This window comes from Hemiscyllium ocellatum, chromosome 29, assembly GCF_020745735.1.
Source record: "Hemiscyllium ocellatum isolate sHemOce1 chromosome 29, sHemOce1.pat.X.cur, whole genome shotgun sequence".
NCBI lineage: Eukaryota > Metazoa > Chordata > Chondrichthyes > Orectolobiformes > Hemiscylliidae > Hemiscyllium > Hemiscyllium ocellatum.
The window spans coordinates 15,381,346-15,400,471 of record NC_083429.1 but is presented as its reverse complement, the minus strand read 5'-3'; the positions used below and the strand labels follow the sequence as shown (position 1 = coordinate 15,400,471).

The 19,126-nt window shown below is 44.0% G+C and overlaps 1 protein-coding gene across 3 annotated transcripts in view; it reads left to right on the top strand.

Moving 5' to 3' along the window:
* Nucleotides 1-18,723, top strand: part of aplp2 (amyloid beta (A4) precursor-like protein 2) — a 208,939-nt gene extending 190,216 nt beyond the window's left edge. For 2 of the 3 annotated variants that reach the window (XM_060846944.1, XM_060846946.1), the window contains 3 exons: nt 1,309-1,380; nt 1,771-1,926; nt 17,995-18,723. In XM_060846944.1, the coding sequence (XP_060702927.1) occupies nt 1,309-1,380; nt 1,771-1,926; nt 17,995-18,096 (330 nt within the window). In that variant the 3' untranslated portion in view covers nt 18,097-18,723. The remainder of the gene's footprint in view (nt 1-1,308; nt 1,381-1,770; nt 1,927-17,994) is intronic. The other variant, XM_060846945.1, reaches the window with a different exon arrangement.
* Nucleotides 18,724-19,126: the final 403 nt, after the last annotated feature.

Genomic DNA, 19,126 nt, shown 5'->3' with positions numbered 1-19,126 from the left:
TTTTGTACAATAGCTTACCGTATGGAACCTTATCAAACTCCTTACTGAAGTCCATATACACCCCATCAACCACTTTACCTTCATCCACCTGTTTTGTCACCTTCTCGAAGAACTCTATAAGGTTAATTACCTACCCTTCACAAAACCATGTTGACAACCCTTAATCAAACTATTCCTTTCCAGATGATTATAAATCCTATCTCTTAAATCCTTTCCAACACGTTACCCACAACAGATGTAAGGCTCACTGGCCTATAATTACCAGGTTGTCTTGACTCCCCTTCTTAAACAAGGGAACAATGTTTGCTATCCTCCAGTCTTCTGGCACTACGCCTATCGACAATGTAAGCTAGTGTTAGTTTATCCATTTTGGGCCAAGAAAGCATAGATCAAGGTACATGCTAGATTGTATGAAAATAAATAGTGAATGTTCAAAGAGATTTGGGGACTTAGGGTTATGGATTTTTAAAATGCCACAAAAAGGTGCAGAAAATAATCAAGAGCGCTAATGGAATGCTGGTCTGTACATATCGAGAGGACTGGAGAACAATAATGCAGAAGTTATACTGCAGCTGTACAAAATACTGGTTCAACCCCACTTGAGAACTGGGAGCAGATCTGGATACTACACCTTAGGATGGATATATTGGCCTTTCATGAATCATACCTGGACTTCAGGGGTTAAGGTTTGATGAGAAATTATGCACTTTAAACCTGTTTTCTCTCTGGGTGATCTGATTGAAATCTTCCAGATAATAACAGAAAAAAACTACTTGCATTGCTTCGGGTTTCTAGAACGATAGGGAAGAGTCTGAGAATTTGGGTCAGGCTGTTCAGAAGAGATGTTGGGAAGCATTTCTACACAGAGTGGTAGAGATTTGGAACATTCTTCCACAATGGCAATTGATGCAGGATCAGTTGTTAATTTTAAAACTGCGTTGGTTTTGTAAACAAAATATTATGGGTTATGGGCCAAAGAGATATATGTGGAGTTAGGTCACAGTTTAGCCATGATCTTGTGGAATAGTAGAACAGGCTTTAAGCACAGAATGGTCTACTCCTATTGCTATGTTCCTAACTAGAAACTATCCCTTCGTTGGTGGATTCCAGAACATAATGTCAATAAGGAGACTAAATGGGTTGTTTTACAGATCAGTTGGAATCTGATTATTGGTGGAGCAAGTTCAAGGGGCATAATGGCCTGCTTCTATTCCTTGGATTCCTGAAGCTAATTTAGCAACTCAGGAGGAATAGCTTCATGGGAATTCTAAGTGTTAACTCTAATTGTTGTTCTCTTGATCCTCTCAGGTGATTGATGAAAGTTTTGATGTGAAAGAAATGATTTTCAATGCAGAACGTGTCAGTGGAGAAGACAACATGGTATGAGTAGCATCTCCTGGTCAGAAGACCCTGTGTGAGATTTGATTCAGATTATGGGACCTGATTTATGTTTTCTTTCCATTACTCATTTTTCCCAATGACTCCACCAGGTGTACCTGCTTTAGGAAGTAATGTTGTTACTAATTAAATAGTATACACTTCTGATGCAAAGTCTTTGTGCTAAAAGGACTTGTAATAATGGATATGATTATTAGTCTGACTTACCCTTTCTTGACAATTTCAACTGATTTTAATTATGCTCTTGTTTAATTTGATCAAAAGTGTGCATTCATTTATTTTTCTCCTAGCATATAGCTAAAATAATAAATATTTGTGAAATTTGGAGAGAGCCATGATAGACTAATGTGCTAAATGTTTGTGCTTCTCCAGGACACTGATGGGAATATTCAAGACGGCTTCAGCTTAAGTAGCAGTGCTCTTATTGGCATGTTAGTGATCGCAGTTGCAGTAGCCACAGTAATTGTCATCAGCTTGGTGATGCTGCGCAAGAGGCAATATGGCACTATCAGCCATGGCATTGTAGAGGTGAGGAGTGTAAGCTGAATTAATATTGCATGTCTCTGTGTTTTGATGGTATGTTAATTTTGATTAAAGTTAAGGATGCCAGAAGAATCTCCCACTGGGAAGTGAAATATCCTGCCCATACACAGCTTCCCCCTCAACAGAAACTCCAATCACCCACCATGCAATCCCCACACTTACACTGATCAACCCCATGTGCCCTCCTCACCCAACCTTTCTGTGCATGCACACTGGTACCCAATGCTGAATTGTACGCTTTTTCCACGTAGTACCCACTGATTATGGAATGGACTCTCTCACCAGCAACTCAGCATATAGCAATTCCAAGTCAATAATTACATTATCAGAGTTACCATGAAGATGTTTGCTGATAAGTGCTCCCGGCTGGCATTGAATTATTTTGTTATGAGCCAGCCATTTCTTTGTTTCTCTAAGTGAGGTTCTGAATTTGTTGTATACTCCAGGCAAAGTCGAACTCAAAAGCTGTCATTTGGGGCTGTGTCATCTTGCACCACATCAACCCCTAATGTTGTGTGTCTAAGACATCAGAAATAAAGGAAGAGTACCACACGCACAGTCTAACTCACTGTCCTGCACTCAATATATAAAAGATCTGCCTGAGCCACTACACTTATCTGTGCATGGTGGGTGGTTGGAGTTGTGTGTTGAGGGGGAAGCTGTGTATGGGGCAGGAACTCTGTGATACAACGTGGCAGAATATTTCACATGTAAAAAGCTAGTTTGTAGTTTGTTTTAAATATATCTTAAGTATTGGATTTATTCAGTTCTGATTTCATTTGTATTGATATATTTAAGGTAGCTGCACAGGTATGAGAAATTATGTTTCCCTCCATTTACTTGTGTCAATAAAGACAAGTGAGTATATATTCTGTCAGGCAACACTAGATTAGATTAGATTACTTAAGTGTGGAAACAGGCCCTTCGACCCAACAAGTCCACACTGACCCGCCGAAGTGCAACTCATCCAGATCCATTCTCCTATACTTACCCCTGCCCCTAACACTACGGGCAATTTAACATGGCCAATTCACCTAACCTGCACATGTTTGGACTGTGGGAGGGAACCGGAGCGCACAGAGGAAACCCACGCAGACACTGGGAGAACGTGCAAACTCCACAAGTCCGTCGCCTGAGGCAGGAATTGAACCCGGGTCTCCGGCGCTGTGAGGCAGCAGTGCTAACCACTGTGCCACCTACAATTGGAGGCAAAAAAACAATTGGAGAAATTCGAAGTGAAAACCAGTAACATTGGAAGTAGATAATATGGAGAAATGTTAACTATTTGAGAAGGGTTCTTCATAATTGAACCTGAAAACAAACAAAAATAACAACATTTGTTAGTGAAAGCAGGGGAATAAGGGGAATAATATTCTGAACCCCTGACATGTTAATTTAAGAAAAGATAAACAAGATATTTAAACTTTGGGCTCCAGTGGACTTGTTTTGTTGCGACTAATGCCATCTCTGAACACTTCCTGATATCCCTTCCCACTCGTGTCTCTTTTCCTCCTTCAAACTCCATTTCCTGTATGTTCATCTCTTCAAAGTCTTAACTTCCAAATTTTCAGTTGTCTCTTCTTTGTCCCTGTATTCACTATGATTTGTATTTTCAGTATAATTTATCTGCAACAGATCATTAAAGAAGGATAATCTATGCACACATTGCACAGATGATGGATAATCAATGCACAGGTCATTGAAGATGTTAGGACTGGTGAAGAGAACAGTAAACAGAGCATCCAGTGTTCTAGGCTTTGTTAATAGGGGCATAAAGTACAAGAGGGTTATGAATGTGTACAAAACACTTGTTAAACCTCACTTGTCAGGCATGATTGGTAAGTTTGACAATGACATTAAAATAAGCGGTATTGTGGGGTGTAAGGCAAGGGTGATTGATAGAAGCTACAGGGACATAGTTACGCCGGAGAACAGAGGTAGCTGGGTAACAGTTAGAGGTGGGAAGGGGAAGAAGTAGGCAGTGCAGGGTTCCCCTGTGGTCGTTCCCCTAAACAATAAGTATGCAGCTTTGGAAACTGTTGGGGGAGACAGCCTTGCAGGTGTAAGCTGCAGTGACGGGGTCTGTGGTGTGAGGTCTGGCTCTGAGACTCAGAAGGGAAAGGGGGAGAGGAGGAGAGCGCTAGTTATAGGAGACTCTATAGTTAGAGGGACGGACAGGCGCTTCTGTGGACATGGCCGAGACTCTCGGATGGTTTGTTGCCTCCCGGGTGCCAGGGTCCGAGACATCTCGGACCGTGTCTTCAGAATCCTTAAAGGGGAGGGTGTGCAGCCAGAAGTCGTGGTAAGCATTGGCACCAGTGACATAGGTAGGAAGAGGGGTGGGGAGGTCATTCAAGAGCTCAGGGAGTTAGGCTGGAAGCTAAAAGCTAGGACAGACAGAGTCGTCATCTCTGGGTTGTTGCCGGTGCCATGTGACAGTGAGGCAATGAATAGGGAGAGAGTGCAGTTGAACACGTGTCTGCAAGGATGGTGTAGGAGGGAGGGCTTCAGGTATTTGGACAATTGGACTGCATTCTGGGGAAGGAGGGACCTATACAAACAGGACGGGTTGCACCTGAACCAGAAGGGCACCAATATCCTGGGGGGTAGGTTTGCTAGCACTCTTCGGGGGCGTTTAATCTGGCAGGGGGATGGGATCCGGACTTGTAGTCCAGCAAGTAAGCTAGCTGTTTGTCAGGATGTCCAAGAATGTAGGGAGGCTGTGGAGAAGGGGGCACTGACAGGGAATACTTGCGGACACAGAGATGGGCTCAAGTGCGTATACTTCAACGCAAGGAGTATCAGAAATAAGGCGGGTGAACTTAAGGCGTGGATCGGTACCTGGGACTACGATGTTGTGGCCATCACGGAAACGTGGATAGATGAGGAACAGGAATGGTTGTTGGAGGTTCCTGGTTACAGATGTTTCAGTAAGATTAGGGAGGGTGGTAAAAAAGGAGGGGGATGGCATTGCTAATTAGAAATGGTATAACGGCTGCAGAAAGGAAGTTTGAGGGGGATCTGCCTTTGGAGGTAGTATGGGCTGAAGTCAGAAATAGGAAAGGTGCAGTCACCTTGTTGGGTGTTTACTATAGGCCCCCCAATAGCAGCAGAGATGTGGAGAAACAGATTTTGGAAAGGTGCAGAAGCCACAGGGTCGTAGTCATGGGCGACTTCAACTTCCCAAGTATTGATTGGAAGCTCTTTAGATCAAGTAGATTGGATGGGTCGGTGTTTGTGCAGTGTGTCCAGGAAGCTTTTCTAACTCAGTATGTAGATTGTCCAACCAGAGGGGAGGCCATATTGGATTTGGTACTCGGTAATGAACCGGGACAAGTGATGGGCTTGTTAGTGGGTGAACATTTTGGTGATGGTGACCACAATTCTGTGACTTTCACCTTGGTTATGGAGAGAGATAGGTGCGCACAACAGGGTAGATTTTACAATTGGGGGAAGGGAAATTACGATGCTGTAAGACAGGATTTGAGGAGCATAAGTTGGGAGCATAGGCTGTCAGGGAAGGATGTGGTGGAAATGTGGAACTTTTTCAAGGAGCAGATACGACGTGTCCTTGACATGTATGTACCTGTCAGGCAGGAAAGAAATGGCCGTGTGAGGGAGCCTTGGTTGACGAGGGAGGTTGAATGTCTAGTAAAGGGGAAGAAGGAGGCTTACATAAGGTTGAGGAAACAGGGTTCAGACAGAGCAGTGGAGGGATACAGGATAGCCAGGAGGGACCTGAAGAAAGGGATTAGGAGAGCTAAGAGAAGGCATGAAAAATCCTTGGCGGATAGGATCAAGGATAACCCCAAGGCATTTTATGCGTATGTGAGAAACATGAGAATGACGAGAACGAGGGTAGGTCCGATCAACGACAGTAGTGGGAGATTATGTATTGAGTCGGAAGAGGTAGGAGAGGTCTTGAATGAGTACTTTTCTTCAGTATTTACGAACGAGAGGGACCGGATTGTTGAAGAGGAGTGTGTGAAACGGACTGGTAAGCTAGAAGAGATACTTGTTAGGAAGGAAGATGTGTTGGACATTTTGAACAACTTGAGGATAGACAAGTCCCCCGGGCCTGACGGGATATATCCTAGGATTATGTGGGAAGCAAGAGAGGAAATTGCAGAACCGTTGGCAATGATCTTTTCGTCTTCACTGTCAACGGGGGTGGTACCAGGGGACTGGAGAGTAGCGAATGTTGTGCCCCTGTTCAAAAAAGGGAATAGGGATAACCCCGGGAATTACAGGCCAGTTAGTCTTACTTCTGTGGTAGGCAAAGTAATGGAAAGGGTACTGAGGGATAGGATTTATGAGTATCTGGAAAGACACTGCTTGATTGGGGACAGCCAGCACGGATTTGTGAAGGGTAGGTCTTGCCTTACAAGTCTTATTGAATTCTTTGAGGAGGTGACCAAGCACGTGGATGAGGGTAGAGCAGTGGATGTAGTGTACATGGATTTTAGTAAGGCATTTGATAAGGTTCCCCATGGTAGGCTTATGCGGAAAGTCAGGAGGCATGGGATAGAGGGAAATTTGGCCAATTGGATAGAAAACTGGCTAACCGGTCGAAGTCAGAGAGTGGTGGTAGATGGTAAATATTCAGCCTGGAGCCCAGTTACGAGTGGAGTTACGCAGGGATCAGTTCTGGGTCCTCTGCTGTTTGTAATTTTTATTAATGACTTGGATGAGGGAGTCGAAGGGTGGGTCAGTAAATTTGCAGATGATACGAAGATTGGTGGAGTTGTGGACAGTGAGGAGGGCTATTGTCAGCTGCAAAGGGACTTAGATATGATGCAGAGCTGGGCTGAGGAGTGGCAGATGGAGTTCAACCCTGCCAAGTGTGAGGTTGTCCATTTTGGAAGAACAAATAAGAATGCGGAATACAGGGTTAACAGTAGGGTTCTTAGTCAGGTGGAGGAACAGAGGGATCTTGGGGTCCATGTACATAGATCTTTGAAAGTTGCCACTCAGGTGGATAGAGCTTGTAAGAAGGCCTATGGTGTATTAGCGTTCATTAGCAGAGGGATTGAATTCAAGAGTCGTGAAGTGATGTTGCAGCTGTACAGGACTTTGGTTAGGCCACATTAGGAGTACTGTGTGCAATTCTGGTCGCCTCACTTTAGGAAAGATATGGAAGCTTTGGAGAGGGTGCAGAGAAGATTTACCAGGATGTTGCCTGGAATGGAGAATAGGTCGTACGAGGATAGATTGAGAGTTCTCGGCCTTTTCTCGTTGGAACGGCGAAGGATGAGGGGTGACTTGATAGAGGTTTATAAGATGATCAGAGGAATAGATAGAGTAGACAGTCAGAAACCTTTTCCCTGGGTACAACAGTGTGTTACAAGGGGACATAAATTTAAGGTGAAGGGTGGAAGGTATAGGGGAGATGTCAGGGGTGGGTTCTTTACCCAGAGAGTGGTGGGGGCTTGGAATGCGCTGCCCGTGGGAATGGTAGAGTCAGAATCATTGGCGACCTTTAAGCGGCAATTGGATAGGTACATGGATGGGTGCTTAATCTAGGATAGATGTTCGGCACAACATCGTGGGCCGAAGGGCCTGTTCTGTGCTGTATTGTTCTGTGTTCTATGTTCTCGGAAATTGCAGCAGGACCTTGATCAGTTGGGGAAGTGAGCTGAGAAGGTGTGAGGTCTTGCATCTTGAAAAGTCAAATCAGGAGTTTTATGGTGAATGGCAGGGCTTTAAAGGGTGTAGTGGAACAGAGGGATCTTGAAGTTCAGGTTCACAGTTCTCTGGAAGTGGAGTCACAGGTAGACAGGGCAGTGAAGAAGGCTTTTGGCACACTTGCCTTTATCAGTCAGGGAATTGAGAATAGAAGTTGGGACATTATGTTGCAGTTGTACAGAACACACTTGGAGTAGTGTTCAGTTTTGGTCACTTTGCTCTAGGAAGGGTGTTATTAAATTGGAAAGAGTGCAGAAGAAATTTACAAGGATGTTGCCAGGAATCAAGGGTCTGAGTTATAGGGAGAGATTGGACAAGCTGTTTTCTTTAAAGCTTAGAGGGGGGATCCTAAAGAAGCGTGTAAGATCATGAGAGGCGCGGATAAGGTGAATGCACTCAGGGTTGGGGAATTGAAGACCAAAGGGCATCAGTTTGAGGTTAGAGAGGAAAGAATAAAAGGAAACCTGAGGGGCACCTTTTTTACATAGAGGATGGTATGCATATGGATTGAGCAGCCAGAGGAAGTGGTTGAGTCGGGTATATTAACAACATTTAAAAGGCATTTGGACATGAATAGGAAAGATTAGAAGGATATGGGCCAAGTGCAGGGAAATGGGGTTAGAGGGGATGGATATTTTGGTTGACATGGACTAGTTTGGGTGAAAGGGACTGTCTCTGTGCTGTAGGATTCTATGATCTCACCTGGAGTTTTGTGGGCAGTTATGGGTGCCACATTATAGACAAGGTGCAAATATATTGGAGAGCGTGCAATGCAATTTACTAGAATGGTTCCAGGATGAGAAACTTCAACCAAGAGTATGCATTGAAGAAGTTGAGACTGTTCTCCCTGGAGAGGAATGACTGAGAGGACCTGCTTACGGCTTTTAAATTCATAAGCTGCCTGGACGAAGTAGATAAGGAAAAGCTGTTTCTGCTTGTAAACGAGAGGGCATCAATTTAAAATGATGTGACAAAAACCATTTCTCATAGTAAACTGTTAGGGTACAGAATGCACTGCTTGGAAATGTGGTGGAGGCGACAACTTCAATTGAAGCATTCAAAGGGTATTGGATGGTTATTTGGATAATGGTGTGCAGAAATATGGAGAAAATGCAGGAGGTTTGCATCAAGATCTGTTTCTTTGACTTGACGTGAAGGATAGAGTACCACAACTAACAAGTTTTGCTAACCTGGTCATTGGTTAAGTCTCTGATGGAATACTGTATCCAAGCCTGGGCACCATATTCAAGAAGGATGTTAAGTCCTCAGCAAAGCCGCAGAGGAGATATACAAGAATGGTATCAGGGATGAGGAACTTCAGTGAAGTGCAGACATTAATGAAAGTGGAGTGTTTCTGTTTGGAGCAGAGATGTTAAAGGGGACAAATAAAGTTGTACAAAGTTGGGAGTGATTTTAGTGAAGGTATGAGAAGAATCTGTTCCCAATGGCAGAATATTGAGTAAACAGATATCACAGGTTTTTTTGATCTCTGTGCCCTTCAGCAAAGCCGTTTTCTTTTTTGAGCCCTTTATTCATCATGCCATTCACTCATTCTAATTTCTCCCTTGCTTTTTGGATACCTGTTGAGTCTCATGACTGTCACCATTTGTATTATTTCTGTTTCTTTTTTCCCAATCTCTCTAACTTTCAATATAATCATGGATGATTTCAATTTCATATCTTCATTTCAGATTTTTCAAAGTTATCTTTAAGTCTTCAAATTTCTGGCTCTCAAATTCTTACTTTACAAATTTTCATCTTGTAATTTTTACAAAATTCAACAGATGAGCAGTCAAACTTGGTTTTGTGTTATTTCAGATGGGAAGAGCCCAACCTACTCCCAGTGGGCTACATATGACACATCATGGTATATTACACTTTACTCATAACTTTAAAACTCATTCATAGAGTTCTCATAACAAATAAATAATTACATGACATTACAGAGTAGGATCATTGGTCGTAAAAACATAGAATTAAAGTCCCTACAGTGTGGAAACAGGCCCTTCGGCCCAACAAGTCCATACCGACCCTCCATAGAGTAACCCACCCAGACCCATCCCCCCAAACCCTTTATTTACCCCTGACCAATACCCTACACTATGGGCAGTTTTAGCATGCCCAATTTACCTAACCTGCACATCTTTGGATTGTGGGAGGAAACCCATGTAGACATGGGGAGAATGCACAAACTCCACACAGTCACCTGAAGCTGGAATCGAACCCGGGTCCCTGGCGCTGTGAAGCAGCACTGCTAACCACTGACCTATCAAGCAGCACAAAAGCAATGCCAAACATAGACCCTGCAGTGCAAACTTGCCACTTGCAAACTGCAGTGCTACACCAGGTCAGTATGAGAGGAGGAGAGCGCTAGTTATAGGAGACTCTATAGTTAGAGGGACAGACAGGCGGTTCTGTGGACATGGGCGAGACTCTCGGATGGTTTGTTGCCTCCCGGGTGTCAGGGTCCGAGACGTCTCGGACCGTGTCTTCAGAATCCTTAAGGGGGAGGGTGTGCAGCCAGAAGTCGTGGTGCACATTGGCACCAACGACATAGGTAAGAAGAGGGGTGGGGAGGTCATTCAAGAGCTCAGGGAGTTAGGCTGGAAGCTAAAAGCTAGGACGGACAGAGTCGTCATCTCTGGGTTGTTGCCGATGCCACGTGACAGTGAGGCAAGGAATAGGGAGAGAGTGCAGTTGAACACATGGCTGCAAGGATGGTGTAGGAGGGAGGGCTTCAGGTATTTGGACAATTGGACTGCATTCTGGGGAAGGTGGGACCTGTACAAGCAGGACGGGTTGCACCTGAACCAGAAGGGCACCAATATCCTGGGGGGTAGGTTTGTTAGCACTCTTCGGTTGGGGGGGGGGGGGGGTTTAAACTAATTTGGCAGGGGATGGGATCCAGACTTGTAGTCCAGCAGGTAGGTTAGCTGTTTTTCAGGATGTCCAAGAATGTAGGGAGGCTGTGGAGAAAGTAACACTGACAGGGAATACTTGCGGACACGGAGATGGGCTCAATGCAAGGAGTATCAGAAATAAGGTGGTTGAACGTAAGGCATGGATTGGTACTACGATGTTGTGGCCAACACGGAAACGTGGATAGAAAATGGATAGGAATGGTTGTTGGAGATTCCTGGTTACAGATGTTTCAGTCAGATTAGGGTATGTCGTTGCTAATTAGAAATGGTATAATGATGCAGAAAGGCAGTTCGAGGGGGATCTGCCTTTGGAAGGAGTATGGTCTGAAGTCAGAAATTGGAAAGGATCAGTCACCTTGTTGGGTGTTTACTATAGGCCCCCCATTAGCAGCAGAGATGTGGAGAAACAGCTTGGGAAACAGATTTTGGAAAGGTGCAGAAGCCACAGGGTAGTAGTCATGGGCGACTTCAACTTCCCAAATATTGATTGGAAGCTCTTTAGATCAAGTAGATTGGATGGGGTGGTGTTTGTGCAGTGTGTCCAGGAAGCTTTTCTAACTCAATATGTAGATTGTCCGACCAGAGGTGAGGCCATATTGGATTTGGTACTCGGTAACGAACCGGGACAAGTGATGGGCTTGTTAGTGGGTGAGCATTTTGGTGATGATGACCACAATTCTGTGACTTTCACCTTAGTTATGGAGAGAGATAGGTGCTTGCAACAGGGTAGATTTTACAATTGGGGGAAGGGTAAATACGATGCTGGAAGACAGGATCTGAGGAGCATAAGTTGGGAGCGTATGCTGTCAGGGAAGGATGTCATTGAAATGTGGAACTTATTCAAGGAACAGATACGACGTGTCCTTGATATGTATGTACCTGTCAGGCAGGAAAGAGATGGTCGTGTGAGGGAACTTTGGTTGACGAGGGAGGTTGAATGTCTCGTAAAGAGGAAGAAGGAGGCTTACATAAGGTTGAGGAAACAAGGTTCAGACAGAGCATTGGAGGGATACAGGATAGCCAGGAGGGAGCTGAAGAAAGGGATTAGGAGAGCTAAGAGAAGGCATGAAAAGTCTTTGACGGGTAGGATCAAGGATAACCCCAAGGCCTTTTATGCGTATGTGAGAAACATGAGAATGACGAGAATGAGGGTAGGTCCGATCAAGGACAGTAGTGGGAGACTGTGTATTGAGTCGGAAGAGATAGGAGAGGTCTTGAATGAGTACTTTTCTTCAGTATTTACGAACGAGAGGGACTGTATTGTTGAAGAGGAGAGTATGAAACGGACTGGTAAGTTAGAGGAGATACTTGTTAGAAGGAAGATGTGTTGGACATTTTGAAAAACTTGAGGATAGACAAGTCCCCCGGGCCTGACGGGATATATCCTAGGATTATGTGGGAAACGAGAGGTAATTGCAGAGCCATTGGCAATGATCTTTTCATCTTCACTGTCAACGGGGGTGGTACCAGGGGATTGGAGAGTAGCGAATGTTGTGCCCCTGTTCAAAAAAGGGAATAGGGATAACCCTGGGAATTACAGGCCAGTTAGTCTTTCTTCGGTGGTAGGCAAAGTAATGGAAAGGGTACTGAGGGATAGGATTTATGAGTATCTGGAAAGACACTGCTTGATTGGGGACAGCCAGCACGGATTTGTGAAGGGTAGGTCTTGCCTTACCAGTCTTATTGAATTCTTTGAGGAGGTGACCAAGCATGTGGATGAGGGTAGAGCAGTGGATGTAGTGTACATGGATTTTAGTAAGCCATTTGATAAAGTTCCTCATGGTAGGCTTATGCGGAAAGTCAGGAGGCATGGGATAGTGGGAAATTTGGCCAGTTGGATAGAGAACTGGCTAACCAGTCGAAGTCAGAGAGTGGTGGTAGATGGTAAATTTTCAGCCTGGAGGCCAGTTACAAGTGGAATTCCACAGGGATCAGTTCTGGATCCTCTGCTGTTTGTAATTTTTATTAATGACTTGAATGAGGGAGTCGAAGGGTGGGTCAGTAAATTTGCAGACGATACGAAGATTGGTGGAGTTGTGGATAGTGAGGAGGGCTATTGTCAGCTGCAAAGGGACTTAGATATGATGCAGAGCTGGGCTGAGAAGTGGCAGATGGAATTCAACCCTGTCAAGTGTGAGGTTGTCCATTTTGGACGGACAAATAAGAATGCAGAATACAGGGTTAATGGTCGGGTTCTTAGTAAGGTAGAGGAGCAGAGGGATCTTGGGGTCTATGTTCATAGCTCTTTGAAAGTTGCCACTCAGGTGGCTAGGCCTATGGGTTATTAGCGTTCATTAGCAGAGGGATTGAATTCAAGAGTCGTGAGGTGATGTTGCAGCTGTACAGGACCTTGGTAAGGCCACATTTGGAGTACTGTGTGCAGTTCTGGTCGCCTCACTTTAGGAAAGATGTGGAAGCTTTGGAGAGGGTGCAGAGGAGAGTTACCAGAATGTTGCCTGGAATGGAAATAGGTTGTACGAGGATAGGTTGAGAGTGCTAGGCCTTTTCTCATTGGAATGGCGAAGGATGAGGGGTGACTTGATAAGAGGTTTGTAAGATGATCAGGGGGATAGATAGAGTAGACAGTCAGAGACTTTTTCCCCGGGTGCAACAGAGTGTTACAAAGGGACATAATTGGAGATGTGTCTAGACCTCCTAACAGTGGTCAGGACCAGGGACGTAACATGTACCAGGAAATAGAGAAGGCATGTCAGAAAGGCAAGGTTACATTGAGCATGGGAGACTTCAATATGCAGGTGGACTGGGTAAATAATGTTGCTAGTGGATCCAAAGAAAGGGAATTCATGGAGTGCTTACAGGATGGCCTTTTGGAACAGCTTGTCATGGAGCCCACAAAGAAGCAGGCTATTCTGGACCTAGTGCTTTGCAATGAACCAGACTGTATAAAAGATCTTAAAGTAAGGGAACCCTTAGGAAGTAGCGATCATAATATGGTAGAGTTCAGTCTGGAGTTTGAAAGAGAGAAGGCAAAATCAGATGTAATGGTGTTACAGTTAAATAAAGGTAATTATGAGGGCATGAGAGAGGAACTGACAAAAATAGACTGGAAGCAGAGGCTAACCGGGAAGACAGTAGAGCAAAAATGGCAGGAGTTTGTGGGTATAATTGAGGACACTGTACAGAGGTTCATCCCCAAGAAAAGAAAGATTATCCGGGGAGGGATTAGACAACCATGGCTGACAAAGGAAGTCAGGAAATGTATTAAAGAAAAAGAGAGATCCTATAAAGTGGCTAAGAACAGTGGGAAATCAGAAGATTGGGAAGGATACAAAAACAAACAGAGGATAACAAAGAGTGTAATAAGAAATGAGAGGATCAAATATGAAGGTAGGCTAGCCAGTAATATTAGAAATGATAAGAAACAAACGACAGGCAAAAGTAGACATTGGGCCACTTCAAACTGATGCAGGAAGCCTAGTGATGGGAGATAAGGAAATAGCAGCAGAACATAACAAGTACTTTGCCTCTGTTTTCAAAGTGGAAGACGTGAGTAATATCCCAACAATTAAAGGGAGTCATGGGGCTGAGTTGAGTATGGTTGTCGTTATGAAAGAGAGAGTGCTAGAAAAGTTTAAAAGTCTTAAAATTGATAAATCTCCTGGCCCCAATGGTATACACCCTAGAGTTCTGAGAGAGGTGGCTGAGGAAATAGCAGAGGCATTGGTTGAGATCTTTCAAGAGTCACTGGAGTCAGGAAAGGTCCCGGATGATTGGAAGATGGCTGTTGTAACCCCCTTGTTCAAGAAAGGATCAAGACAAAAGATGGAAAATTATAGGCCAATTAGCTTAACCTCAGTTGTTGGTAAAATTCTAGAATCCATCATTAAGGATGAGGTTTCTAAATTCTTGGAAGAGCAGAGTCCGATTAGAACAAGTCAACATGGATTTAGTAAGGGGAGGTCATGCCTGACAAACCTGTTGGAATTCTTTGAAGAGGTGACAAGTAGGTAGACCAGGGAAACCCAGTGGATGTGGTCTATCTAAACTTTCAAAAGGCCTTTGATAAGGTGCCACATGGGAGGCTGCTGAGCAAGGTGAGGGCCCATGGTGTTCGAGGTGAGCTGCTGGAATGGATTGAGGATTGGCTGTCTAACAGAAGGCAGAGAGTTGGGATAAAAGGTTCTTTTTCAGAATGGCAGCCGGTGACGAGCGGTGTCCCGCAGGGTTCAGTGTTGGGGCCACAGCTATTCGCATTATATATTAATGATATGGATGAGGGGAGTGGGGGCATTCTAGTGAAGTTTGCCGATGATATGAAGTTAGGTGGACAGGCAGGTAGTACTGAGGAAGTGGAGAGGCTACAGAAGGATCTAGACAGGTTGGGAGAGTGGTCCAGGAAATGGCTGATGGAATTTAACGTGAGCAAGTGTGAGGTCTTGCACTTTGGCAAAAAGAGTAAAAGCATAGACTACTTTCTAAATGGTGAGAAAATTAGTAAAGCCAAAGTACAAAGGGATCTGGGAGTGCTAGTCGAGGATTCTCTAAAGGTAAACATGCAGATTGAGTCTGTGATTAAGAAAGCGAATGCAATGTTGTCTCTTATCTCAAGAGGGTTGGAATATAAAAGCAGAGATGTGCTACTGAGACTTTATAAAGCTCTGGTTAGGCCCCATTTGGAGTACTGTGTCCAGTTTTGGTCCCTACACCTCAGGAAGGACATACTGGCACTGGAACGTGTCCAGCGGAGATTCACACGGATGATCCCTGGAATGGCAGGTCTAACATATGAGGAACGGCTGAGGATCCTGGGATTATATTCATTGGAGTTTGGAAGATTAAGGGGAGACTTAATAGAGACGTGCAAGATAATATATGGCTTGGAAAGTGTGGACGCTAGGAAATTGTTTCCATTAGGCGAGGAGACTAGGACCCGTGGACACAGCCTTAGAATTAGAGGGGGTCAATTCAGAATAGAAATGCGGAGACATTTCTTCAGCCAGAGGGTGGTGGGCCTGTGGGATTCATTGCCACGGAGTGCAGTGGAGGCCAGGACGCTAAATGTCTTCAAGGCTGAGATTGATAGATTCTTGTTGTCTTGAGGAATTAAGGGCTACGGGGAGAACGCTGGTAAGTGGAGTTGAAATGCCCATCAGCCATGATTGAATGGCGGAGTGGACTCGATGGGCCGAATGGCCTTACTTCCACTCCTATGTCTTATGGTTTTATAAACTTAAGGTGGAAGGTATAGAGGGGATGTCAGGGATAGGTTCTTTATCCAGAGAGTGGTGGGGGCATGGAATGTGCTGCCTGTGGGAGTGGCAGAGTCAGAATCATTGGTGACCTTTAAGCAGCAATTGGATAGGTACATAGATAGGTGCTTAAGCTAGGACAAATGTTCAGCACAACATCATGGGCCGAAGGGCCTGTTGTGTGCTGTGTTGTTCTATGTTCTATGGGGATTAGTACCACGCTGTAACCATTTGAGCTAACCAACCAATACGAGAGGGAGCTAACTGTGAAAACCTCTGCTTCATCTGGGATATGAACCCGGGACTTCTCTCACATACTGCATGGATACAAAGTGTCAAAGACACCACTGGACCAACGAGCCAACTGCGTTTTTGAAGTGGAAAGTTTGTTTTCTGCGACTGACTGTGTGGAGTTTGCACGTTCTCCCCGTATCTGCGCGGGTTTCCTCCGGGTGCTCTGGTTTCCTCCCACAGTCCAGAAATGTGCAGGTTAGGTGAATTGCTGAAAATGTATTGCTGGTTAAAGCACAGCAGGTTAGGCAGCATCTCAGGAATAGGGAATTCGACGTTTCGAGCATAAGCCCTTCATCAGGAAATTTAGGTTCATCAGGTTAGGTGAATTGGCCACGCTAAATTGCCCGTAGTGTTAGGTGAAGGGGTAAATGTAGAAGAATGAGTCTGGGTGGGTTGCACTTCGGCGGGTGGGTGTGGACTTGTTGGGCGGAAGGGCCTGTTTCCACACTAAATAATCTAATCTAATCTAAGAAAGAGTTTTAATCTGAAGCCAGAGTTTCAAATGCATGTAAGTAAAAGTAAAGTTGCTGTACCACTCTTACTGGACCATAGGGCTGATGTCTCACGAGAGAGGTCTCCATGACTGGAGATTGTTATAGGATGTCACCAAGCTTCAGGTGAGGGGAGAGGCTGAGAAGGTGTGTCCTTCACCGTAAGCTCAGCTGGTGCAGGAATTGAACCCACCCTGTTGGCATTACTCTGCATCGCAAACTAGCCGACAATCCAACGGAGTTAACTAACCCCACAGCTAAGTATAAGTGGAAGATTGTACAGGGTGCTGCTCCTCCAATCAGAAGCCCTTTCTGTCCCATTTTTTGTGCTGTCAGTTCACCAGTAAACTTAGCAGCAGCAAACATAAGAGGGAATTAATCAGTGATTGGCGAAGCAGCAAACAGCTTGAGGCCTGGAACCGGGTGGAGAGACTGGAGCATGGCTCTGGAAATAGGAAGCTTCCAGGGAGACACTTGCATTGGAGAGGATGTGAAGATGATGAGAGTCATACCACAGGGTGGAGGGGATTTACTGGCTGTTCCTTGCCAATGAGTGGCAATTGATTGTATTTAAGTTTCGCTTGGAAAAAAAAGAAACTTAACCATTTTCAGTTCAATCTGAAATATTTGATAATGGATCTGTAATGCTGGTGGTTAGGTAGAGTGACCAACTGAGAGAATATTTGAGAGTGGGGGAGGGGGCAAGTTGTGCAAAAGAGAGAAAGGGTTGAGAAGGTAAGAGAATAGGAAAGGGAAAGCAGGCTGAGAGAAGGAAACCCTGCTCATTTCTGACCTTCACTTTTATGAAGCCAACTGGGAGTGTGCTCCACCAGATCAACTGAGATGTTGTGCTTTCACTATTATAAGTTCTGTGCAGTTTATTGTTTTCTGCTTGTCCCAAAACTACCTTTGTGCCATTTTCACTTCTAGTTTATGTACACAGAACATACACAACCTTATTTACGTCAAATTTAAGACCTTCAATCCACTTTGGATCATTTTGGTATTGTGACCATTCAAGGGAACTGAATTTCACTGGTGTATTTTATAGCATTGCTCAATGGAACAGGTACATTTGAGAAGCTGCACTAGTCAAATTAATTAATTTGATAAACACAAGCTTCTTGTTAGATGTAAAGTTCCTTTGATTTTGTAGGAATAAAAAAGAAAGGAGCACTTCTGTCTTGTATCGAAAGCAATTACAAATCTTTCTGTGTTTGCTTGATCTACCATAATCTGTTCATAATCATTTATTGGCATGTAATCTTAACCATTTTATCATCGTGCAGCAGCAGTTCTTCAGACACCAATTTAGCAAAGTCGTAAAACTTAGTGATGCCAGTATGTGAGTGTCTTATTCTCTCAGAATTTCAGTCTTAACTCTTCTGGTTTGTTTCCACAGCTAAAAGTGGAGTTATAGATTCTGTATAAGTAAGTTCTTGGGTTTTACAGGTTGACCCCATGTTGACTCCAGAGGAGCGCCACCTGAACAAGATGCAAAATCATGGTTATGAAAACCCAACCTACAAGTATCTGGAGCAGATGCAGATCTAACACCAGATGCTAAATCGGGCCAAATGCAACACATTCAGCCAACCTTCCAACTACTGAACTGTAATCTTAGAGGTCTCCATTTCACATACACAATTCAGAGTGTAAAACACTTATTACTGTAGATTGTAAGATTCCCATTCTTTTAAATGGGCTTGAAATGTAATACAATATATATGATGTATAATCGTAAGAAAGTCTATTACCTGATGAATTATAGTTATTTCCTTTTTAAAATTATTGTAAATCAGTTTTATTTGTGTGTCACAAAGATCTATAAATAGAGGCTGTAGATTTCTACTTAATGGAGCACCATATGTGAAGGGGATTTGTACTGATTTATCTCATGGAACCTGCAGGAGTTTCTGCTGTAATCTATGTTTAAATGGTTAACACTGTGATAGGCAGCTGACCAGGAGGTGATCATTCCATTTTTCATTGTGCGTCTGTGTAATTGTAAATTCACGTCGCAATTTCTGAGGTTCTGAAAACCTGTGGCTTGTTTCCCCTGCACATTCCTTATTTGTTTTGTCAAAATATGCACATTTTTCAGTTGTATTACTGTGGTAGCTTTAACTTGCAGGGCTACTGAGGGCAAACTCATCAATAAACTTTACTTCCAGAAATGTGCCACGCCCTTGCATGTTGTATTTTCTCACATCTGACTTTGCCTGGTTCTGTTACAGGAGATCTGGGTAGAAACCTGTGTAATTACTTGGTTGGATAGGTAAAAGTACAAACTGGCCTTCCCAACTGTGGAGAGGGAACCTGGTTTGGACTGGTCAAGATTTGTTAGCTGGATAAGATATTTGTTGAAGGTCTTACATGTTGCCCATGTATTGTAATTTCAATGAACCTTTTTACAGGAGGACTTGTACAAAGTCTATGTGGGAAACAGAAAAGGGCAATGAAAGTAACCACCCTGGGAGGTGAGTTTTTGTAATAAATTTGGCGTGAATATTCATTAATACAGAATAACCATTTGGACCTGCAACTGAAAAAGAAGGGCCATGAGATGTGTAGTAGTGCAGTT